Here is a 9,180-nt window from a genome sequence, read left to right as displayed (position 1 = left end):
ATGAGATGTCATGTAAGGCTTAGACTGCCTTCTTAAAAACCTAGATATTCTAATTTTTTTCCTGAGACAGGGTTTCTCTGTGTTGCCCTGGCTGTTCTGAATCTCAGTCTGTAGACCAGTTCCAAACTCAGATCTGTCTGCTTCTGTCTCCCACGTGCTCCGAGTGAAAGGATGTGACAGCACTGACCAGCAGAAACCCAGATATTCTAAACGATACTTTCTCTTTTTCGTTGCTGTACTTCTGGTATCAAACGTATCATGACCCAGTTAATAAGAACATTTCATTCTTTTCCAAGGATCCTTAATCCATCACTACTGACTCCTTTATTTAATCCTTGTAAATTCCAATTTGTCTCTCATTATTTGTAAACATGGCACAGAAATAAATTCATAATAAGACCTGTTATTGTTTCCTGCTAAGAAGGAAAGGTCTAAGAACCTTTGTTATGTGACATTAAGTCACTGAGTCGCTGCTCTTTTTTCATCAAAAAGGAACTATGGCATAGCCACTTCAGTAACTTCCAGGGCAGTTGTGAGGGTCAGATGAGGTAGGGAAAGTGCATTGTAAACATTACCATGCTTATGAAGAAATTAATTTCAAAGATAACTTTCCAAATGCCCTAAAGACAGACATTTACTTTTGCATCATATAGCTACTTGTAAAATTATGTACGTGCATCTTCAGCCTGGTTTTCTCCGATAAATGCATTAAGATAGCCTTGGTATTTAAATGCCCAGTAATGTTGTGATTTCAGATGCAATTTGAATTATTGAAGGAGACGTGGAGAGAATATTACTCTCCAGAAGCCCTGTGACCCAGACATCTGAGCCTTTAAGGTCCATGGAGACGGTTTTTACTTGCGGTTTGCACTTAGGAGTAAGAAGACACAAGGATTAATCTGGACATTCTGTTATTCGTAAGTATGTAGTAAAGACTGGAAAGCCCCGTGATCTAGGAATGAAAGGTGTAGTGAACAGAAGACCCTGTGTTGCTATGAACTTGTTGGCAAGTTCACCAAATGGGTAGAGCAGAACATTCAAGTAACTCAGCTGAAACCCCGGAAGGCTTCCTAACTTTTCCCTCTTGTTTTTAAGCTTTGGAAGCTAAATGAGGTTCAGGTTAGAAATCTGTTATGCTTGAAGTGCATACAGGAGGTAACGAGTGCTGTCAGGAGTGGCAAGTCCTATTTAACTTTGATCATTTCCATGATCACAGAGCACATACCTTGCCCTAACCAACAATCTGGCGCCATGCAGTTAATCCTGATAGGGGATCTTGGGAGCAGAGTTTTCTGGGTGGAAAGGCACCTATTGCCTCTGCTACAAAACCAAAGCAAATCAAAAACCAACACAAATTCAACGAAACAACTCACTGTGCTTGACCCACTGTGTAGTCATCATCACTTTCACCACAGTCCAGGAACAAAGTATTACAGGATCATAGACTGAGAACGTGCAGCTGGATATTAATAAATCAGAGAAGACGACTAAGGATGCCACACTGGGCATCCTGGGAAGCAGTCCTACCCAGGTTGCTCTCTGGAGAGAGTGCCAAGTGCTCTGCTCACAGTCGACAGGCCAGACTGCAAGGTGAGGATTGCCTTTCTCCAAGGAAGCTTCGGTCTTCCCTAGGGTGTGGTACTACGAGGCTACAGCAGCCATCACCTTTATAAAAACCCAAGCCATATTTGAATTGTCTTTAAATTTCAAGGAAGACGACAAAGAAATGTGAGCAAGGCTTCATTCCTAGCTCTCAAGACCACCGTCCCAAGAGAACCTAAGGTTCCATGGAGCAGGAATAAAGAGGAGTCCTTACTTCATCTGGGGAACACAGATGGGGTATGGGTTCTAAGAAACATTCCCGACCGGTTACTGAGCTGGGAAATGGAGCGGGAGCAGTGCACTTCCTGCTTTGCCGCGGAAAATCTCAGCTAGGGCCGAGCTGGAAGGAGGACGTGGTCTTCGAGTCGCCAGCTGCTAGGGTGGGGTTTCGGGGCACATTTAGACAGAGATTCGGACAGAGACCCCGCCCACCTAGGGTGCACGCTCCCAACCGTGTGCGGAATGAATCCCCGAAGTTAATCTTAGGGTCAAACGTTCTCAGCTCCCACGGGAGAGGCTAGCAAAGCGAAGATTGCAGGTCTGACCTGAATATTCTGGGCCACCGTGGGGGCCGGTGACCACTGTCTTTCTTGCCACTCTTTCTCTCCTCTCAAGTTCCCGAATTTCCATCTCCATCTCCGACCCACTGGGGACTGACCAGGGACTGGGAAGAGCGCGAAAGGTATAAAGGGGAGAAGAGACTGCGCCTTTTGGTGCCCGGGTGAAAGGTGCCAAACAACCGCATCGCTCTGAGTGGCCCTACCTGGGAGGTGAGGAGCCCGGGGCACGACGCTCGGTGTTCTCAGAGGCAGACTCTGAGGCACGTATTTTAGATCGTCCAGTGGTGCTATTGTCTCTTTTATCTTAGAGTCCGCCGGGGGCTGTCTCCGCGATGACAGCCCACGCTCCCTTTTCCGCCCTCATGAACTTGCTCTCCACAGACCACGGATCTGCTTGAGTGCCCACGGATCCTGTGCAATTGGACTTGAGTGTCCTTTAACAGGCTTTGGCCATCAGAACACCCAAACCACAAAAACTTCGAGAAATCAACCGCTCACTCTGAGGCTCGCTGTAGAAGAGTGGCTTCGACTCTCCCACTTCGGAGACACAGTTGGTCACCAACCCGCTTGCTACAGGCCCCAAGTGGTTGAGGGCACAGCTTCTACATTAGTCGCTTCCTTGCCCCAGCCTTTCGAGCCTCAGGTCTACTTTGGGGATGTGGCTTAGGCAGAAGCCACCTAGAAATCCTGCACTGTTTGAGTGTGACACCGCTGCGGGCTACAGCAGACAGGCGTGCCAGGCTTCTAGTCCAGATACCCACCCCCACCCCAGTAAATCTCTAGTGTTGAGGGAAGCAAGGCTTGCAGGAAGCCGCTCCGGATGTTTGCTTCTTTACTTGTGGCATTTGTGGCTGGCTTTGATAACGTCCCGAGCTCGGCTTCCAACACCCATTTAGTGAAGAAACTGAAATATGGCCCACTCACACTGCTGTTGGGTCTGAAGTGCGGTTGGCCCCAACACTCCTCCCAAAGTATCTATCAAGAGAATGGTCACCAGAAGTTAGATCTAGGTAAGAGGACGGGAAGGGGGACTAGTCTTGGGAAAGCGCCATTTCCTGGCAGATTTGTTAAGTAAAGTGCTACCTAGGGACTCCAGGGGAGGCTGTTTTACGGAACGGGGAAGAGCCCAAAAGTGGTCGCTTGGACTCCTAGTGTGTTTGTGCTTTCCCTCAGAAAGATCAGTAGTTAATCTTCAGGGATGCTTGTAAATAACGCTGCCTCCCCATCCCCGCCCGGGCTTTCTTTCTAACCACTTTCTCAGTTCCTTTTATGGAGCACGAACAGAACTAGGTACCCAGGTAAAATGGTGTAAATACATTTTCTAGACCTACACCTGAATTATATTTCTGTTGTCTCTTAGTTTTCAGAGAAATCAACCAAGACAGGGAAGACAGAGAAAATGCATTCTGGACCCGCTACTGATTTCAATCGTCATTTCAAATAAAACCCGTAGTTTATTAAAAAAAAAAAAAAAACACGGAAAGAGAAAATTCGGCTCTGAGATCTTTGAAAAGATGTCCATTACTAGATACAAAAGAGAAGAATCACTGTGTAGGTGAGGGACTGCGTCCCTGCTTCTGAGAGGCAGGAGAGCTACATGGGGAGACTGTCTCAAAACTAACAACAGAAGAGATAGATTTTTTTTTTCTTAAAGAGCACCTGACTAGAGAATCGATTTGTAAAATTGCTATTTCTACCCTTATAGTTTCCTTGATTAAACATCTGAAATGCATTTTTTTGTTTTACTTTCAAGCCAATGTTTTTCAGAAAAAATAAAAAGCTTTGAGGAAAAGCCCATTATCAGTTAGATTTAAGACCAATTGCTTTTAAATTACCAATTTAAAATACCATTTTTTTGATTTCTTAAAGCAGATTCAATTTTACCCCCTTTGTGTGAATCTTACAGACCTGGAGTTTTAACTACTATCGCACAACCTCCAGCTTAAATGGGAGGGAGGGTCACCACTGCTTTATAACATAACAAATTAGAGAAAAGCTGGCTCTGTATGAGTTCTTTGGAGACAAAGTAGTTCCAGAAACTGCAGACCAGGAGCTCTCAAAAGCTCTGTGCTTTTTTGAAACCTCCAGTCAGCCAGATTTGGTCTCTGAAATAACACAGGAAAACCTCAGCATGTCACCTCAAGGATACAAATAAGTAAGACTTTTCAATCAGCGATTCACAGTGAAGAAAGTCTGCTTTGGAAACTGACATGGTGAGTCCTTCCTTCCTTCCTTCCTTCCTTCCTTCCTTCCTTCCTTCCTTCCTTCCTTCCTTCCTTCCTTCCTCCCTCCCTCCCTCCCTCCCTCCCTCCCTTCCTTTCTTCCTTTCATCCTCTCCTTCAAGACAGGGTTGCATGTAGCCCAGGCTGGCCTCTAATTCCATATGTAGCTGAGACCAATCATGAACATATTTTTTCTGCCCCCAAATCTCAAATGCTGGAATTATAGAATCACAGGTACTAGGCATCTCATAGACTGTCTTTCCTGCGGAATTGTGCTAGATAAGCATTCTAACTGAGCTCGATCACCGTTCCTTTGAGTTTTCCTACCTTAAAACTACCCAAGGATGACTGTTGGATCTGGTAGAGAACAACACAAACATGCAAACAAACTCAAATGTTACACAGAGCTTTTGGAGCTCCTGGTCTGAAGGAGGGCTGCTAAGTGTGTGTAACACTCTCCCAGTGTCTGCCTTAACAGGCGAGTCTCCCTTTCCTCTCCTAGAATCTATAATGCTGCCCTTGAAAAAGACTACGTCTGGAACTAAATGCGTTTGCTAATATTTGGAGGGTGCTCAGTGGTTGCTGGGATAAGCATTGTAGGAAGGCATGTTTTGAAGCCCGTGGCAAAGTACTTTCAGGTTTAAAATAAATTTAAGGGTGGTCAGCTTTTTATTCCAGTCTTAAGAAAACGTTGTAACCATCTGTCAGGGTAACCTTCTTAAACGCTGTGGATTTGCTGCTTAAATGGACTGATCCTTTTCCTCTGAGGAACACCACAGTGCTTCTGTCTTTGCACTTTATTTTACATTTTAATCTTGTGGTGTTTGGAATGGAATCATGGCCTTGCAAGTCTTTAGAAATAAAACCCGATCTTGCCTCTTTTGCCGAACACACAAAAGGAGCTTTTGTTTTATATTTTTTATGTTTCATACTGAAATTCCTCAGGGTTGACTTGAGCTCTTATTGAGTAGTGATATATTAGTGATATAGCATTTTATATTAAACTTTGTTTTATTACAATTTGTTATTTACGTTGGACATTTTTATTATAATATAAGCATGATGGATGAGTTCTTGGGAGAAGAACAGAATTTTTTTTTCTCTGAAAAATCATGCTAAGTTAATTACCTTCGGTAATAATTTTTTTAAAAGAATGGAATAAATACCTATACCTAGTATGTTGATGTGAACAACGTTGGACTAGTTCTTCAATCTTCCGTTACAGTGAGCAGCACCTCCAGACATCTGAATTTCATCCTTCCTATTTCCCCAAGAGGTCTTGGCGCCAGAGCCCGGCTCCAGCTAGTTTTTCCCCTGGCAGGTGTAGCCAGAACACTGCCGGGGGAGGGGAAAGGGGCGGGTGTGGGACTTGGGACTCGGACCACTGGCTGGGCGGGGGCCTAAGGACTAGGGTCCGGTCCGCCCCCACCTCGCCATTGGCCGCGTCCCTAAAGAAAAGGGCCCGCGGCCCGGGAGACACCCGCAGTGTCACTGGATAGACCTCCCGCGCGGATTAGGCTAAGGGTTAGGTCGACCGGGAGAGCAGCGGGAGGGTCGCACCAGCTCAGCTTTACGAGTTCCTCTGGGCATCTCCAGGCTAGCTTCCGATCCCTGCCTCTGGGTCGGGGGAAGCGGCGTTGTCCCGTGGCCATAGCAGAGCTCGGGGTCGGTCTGGAGAGCCATGAGCAGCCCGGATGCGGGATACGCCAGTGACGACCAGAGCCAGCCTCGGAGCGCGCAGCCCGCGGTGATGGCAGGGTTGGGCCCCTGTCCCTGGGCCGAGTCCCTGAGCCCCCTCGGGGATGTAAAGGTGAAAGGCGAGGTGGTAGCGAGTAGCGGGGCGCCAGCCGGGACCTCCGGCCGAGCCAAAGCGGAGTCACGCATCCGGCGGCCAATGAACGCCTTTATGGTGTGGGCCAAAGACGAACGCAAGCGGCTGGCACAGCAGAACCCAGATCTGCACAACGCAGAGCTAAGCAAGATGCTAGGTGAGTCGGACCAGGGGGGATCCAGGGCACCGGCGCACTCCAGAGAATCTCCGAGCCACTTCCTTGAGCCAAGAGGTGTGCTGTAGACCCAATCCCTTCCTCCAGCTCCCTCTCTTGCCAAAGTAACCCTTGAGTCTGGTCTTTGGGCCATAGGAGCGAATGTAAGGGTTTCTCAGCATTTTAGAGTGGTAACCCGCACAGCCCTGGCTTGACCCCTTCCCAGATCAGGGGACTTTGACAGTTTTTCGAGTTAAGGGGAGAAAGGTAAGGGAGGAAGCCCCTTCTAGGCGTCCTGTAAGGACGCGATCTAACTCTTTCATTCGAATAGGACCGGGCTTCTCACCTGCTAGCTCAGTGAGAGGTTGCACGGGAGAGGGGTCAGGGTGCAAGAGCTCACTCGGGTAACCCTGCGCGCCTCTCCACCTTTCCCGGCAGGCAAATCCTGGAAGGCGTTGACCTTGGCAGAGAAGCGGCCCTTCGTGGAAGAGGCCGAGCGGCTGCGCGTGCAGCATATGCAGGACCACCCCAACTACAAGTACCGGCCGCGGCGGCGCAAGCAGGTGAAGCGCATGAAGCGGGTGGAGGGAGGCTTCCTGCACGCTCTCGTCGAGCCCCAGGCCGGCGCACTTGGTCCCGAGGGCGCCCGAGTGGCCATGGATGGCCTGGCTCTGCCTTTCCCGGAGCCGGGCTATCCGGCCGGTCCTCCGCTGATGTCTCCGCACATGGGCCCCCACTACCGGGACTGCCAGGGACTGGGCGCGCCCGCTCTCGACGGCTACCCTCTGCCCACTCCGGACACATCCCCGCTGGATGGCGTGGAGCAGGACTCGGCTTTCTTTGCAGCCCCGCTGCCAGGGGACTGCCAGGCGGCCGGCACCTACACTTACGCTCCAGTCTCGGACTATGCAGTGTCCGTAGAGCCGCCCGTTGGCCCCATGCGAGTGGGGCCGGACCCCTCGGGCCCTGCGATGCCGGGGATCCTGGCGCCCCCCAGCGCTCTGCACCTGTACTACGGCGCGATGGGCTCGCCCGCCGCAAATGCCGGACGCGGTTTCCACGCGCAACCCCAGCAGCCGCTGCAACCGCAGGCACCGCCGCCGCCACCGCAGCAGCAGCACCCAGCGCACGGCCCCGGGCAACCTTCGCCCCCTCCCGAGGCTCTGCCCTGCCGGGATGGCGCGGAATCCAACCAGCCCACTGAGCTCCTAGGGGAGGTGGACCGCACGGAATTCGAACAGTATCTGCCCTTTGTGTATAAGCCCGAGATGGGTCTTCCCTACCAGGGACACGACTGCGGAGTGAACCTCTCAGACAGCCACGGAGCCATTTCCTCCGTGGTGTCAGACGCTAGCTCAGCGGTCTACTACTGCAACTACCCCGACATTTGACGGTTGCCGACCCGACCTGAGGGCCAGAAGCAGTGTTACACACTTCCTGGAAGCGCTAAGGAAATCCTTAGCGTCAAGCTGTTTTGTTTTTAAGTTGCCTTGGCATATAATTTATGGTAATTTATTGTCTGCCACTTGAACAGTTGAGGGGCTACACGAGATTTTTGTTTTAAATTCCTTGAGGGACTTGCTCCCCACAATCACTGTCCAGTTTTAGCCAGTTTTGAAATATCTCACTGACTTATTCCATTTCTTGAAAGTGTATTGATCTAGAGAAATTTTGTCATGCGTGTTTTCTCAATCTTAAATAAATCCTGGAATCTTTTTAAAATCGATCGCATCGGTTTTTACCAAATTAAAGATCAACAGTAAGTATTATACAATTAGAACTGTATATTAATTGTAAAATTTCCATTTTTCTTACAATGGTAAGAAAATGCATCTAAGAAACCCTAAACACAAACAGAGGGGTGTTCAAATGTGATATAATTGTTCTGAGAAAAATTCTCAAAGAATGAACTTGCTATGTACATTCCAAATATTGGTTTCTAAAAATGATACTGTAAATGTTTTTAATTCTGTACACTTTAATGAGGCTGTTCAAAAATTTCGGATTTTCAGTCATCTCGACACCTGTCAAAAGAGCTTTTCAGATATAACTCTTTCTTGTTTGTCTTTTCTTCCAAAAGTCTTGATCCCACTTCCCACAAAATTTGCCTTAATTCCCACATTTTTAGAGTCAGAGAAACTAATCAAAATAAAGTTTGTGTTGTGACTGTTAGTGAACTTTAATATGTAATTTCAACCGTGCATCTTGCTATAGCTAGCAAGTGTAGGCGATTGTGTTCCCTCATTTTGCAGTTTTCAGGCTCAAGATTCTCCTAGAGTGATTTGTGTGTGGTGTGCTTTACACAGGTGAAGACACCAACCAGCATCCATCCTATTGGGAAGAAACAGGTACAAGGCTTAGCCCCTGCAAATATGCGGTGCTGACTGCTGCGCTCCACATGACCATCATAGGAACTGCTGGCTTGTGGGCTTTTCCTGTGCCAGGTGTTTCCTTAGTGTTATTCTGCACAGTTTGGGTCTGAGCAAGCCTCCCAGTAGGGTGCTATTCTCTCATTTTCCAGTCCCCATACAGGCTGGGGACTGAAGCCACAGCTTCATCAAGGGAGATAAGAGAACCACCTTTGAGCTGCAAACCCAGTCCAGTTGCTAACTCCTAATGTATTTACAGAGTCTCTTTGTGTAGGGGGCATAGGTGGGCACTAGAATTCACATTCTGGTCAGCATGTAAGGTATTTAGATGAAGGAAAACTTGAAGGTGATGGATTAGAAGGGGTCCATGGAAATGTCAGGGTAACATTTTAAAGGGGGGTTCCTGATTACTAGGCACAGAAGGGTAGAAATTTTCAGTGAC

General features: G+C 48.2%; 1 protein-coding gene across 2 annotated transcripts; it reads left to right on the top strand.

The window, feature by feature from the left end:
* The first annotated feature begins 2,663 nt into the window (after positions 1-2,663).
* On the top strand, positions 2,664-8,799 carry Sox17 (SRY-box transcription factor 17). 2 transcript variants are annotated; one of them, XM_021167224.3, is made up of 3 exons: positions 2,664-3,172; positions 3,523-4,375; positions 6,808-8,799. In XM_021167224.3, the coding sequence occupies exon 3, from the start codon at positions 6,885-6,887 to the stop codon at positions 7,758-7,760; it is 876 nt and encodes a 291-aa protein (XP_021022883.1). In that variant the 5' UTR covers positions 2,664-3,172; positions 3,523-4,375; positions 6,808-6,884; the 3' UTR covers positions 7,761-8,799. The 2 variants fall into 2 exon arrangements, with proteins under 2 accessions (XP_021022883.1, XP_029336129.1); XM_029480269.2 differs by lacking the exons at positions 2,664-3,172; positions 3,523-4,375 and adding an exon at positions 5,873-6,372.
* Positions 8,800-9,180: the final 381 nt, after the last annotated feature.

The sequence above is a fragment of the Mus caroli genome, unplaced genomic scaffold, assembly GCF_978045245.1.
Source record: "Mus caroli unplaced genomic scaffold, Mus_caroli_1 scaffold_1, whole genome shotgun sequence".
In the NCBI taxonomy this organism is placed as follows: Eukaryota; Metazoa; Chordata; class Mammalia; order Rodentia; family Muridae; genus Mus; species Mus caroli.
This window is presented reverse-complemented; position numbering and strand designations above follow the sequence as displayed.

Bases quoted from the DNA above. Each gene is read 5' to 3' on its own strand.
- Sox17 (XM_029480269.2), top strand. From the start codon at position 6,066: ATGAGCAGCCCGGATGCGGGATACGCCAGTGACGACCAGAGCCAGCCT. The intron at 6,373-6,807 runs GTGAGTCGGACC...CTTTCCCGGCAG, and splicing joins AGAGCTAAGCAAGATGCTAG to GCAAATCCTGGAAGGCGTTG.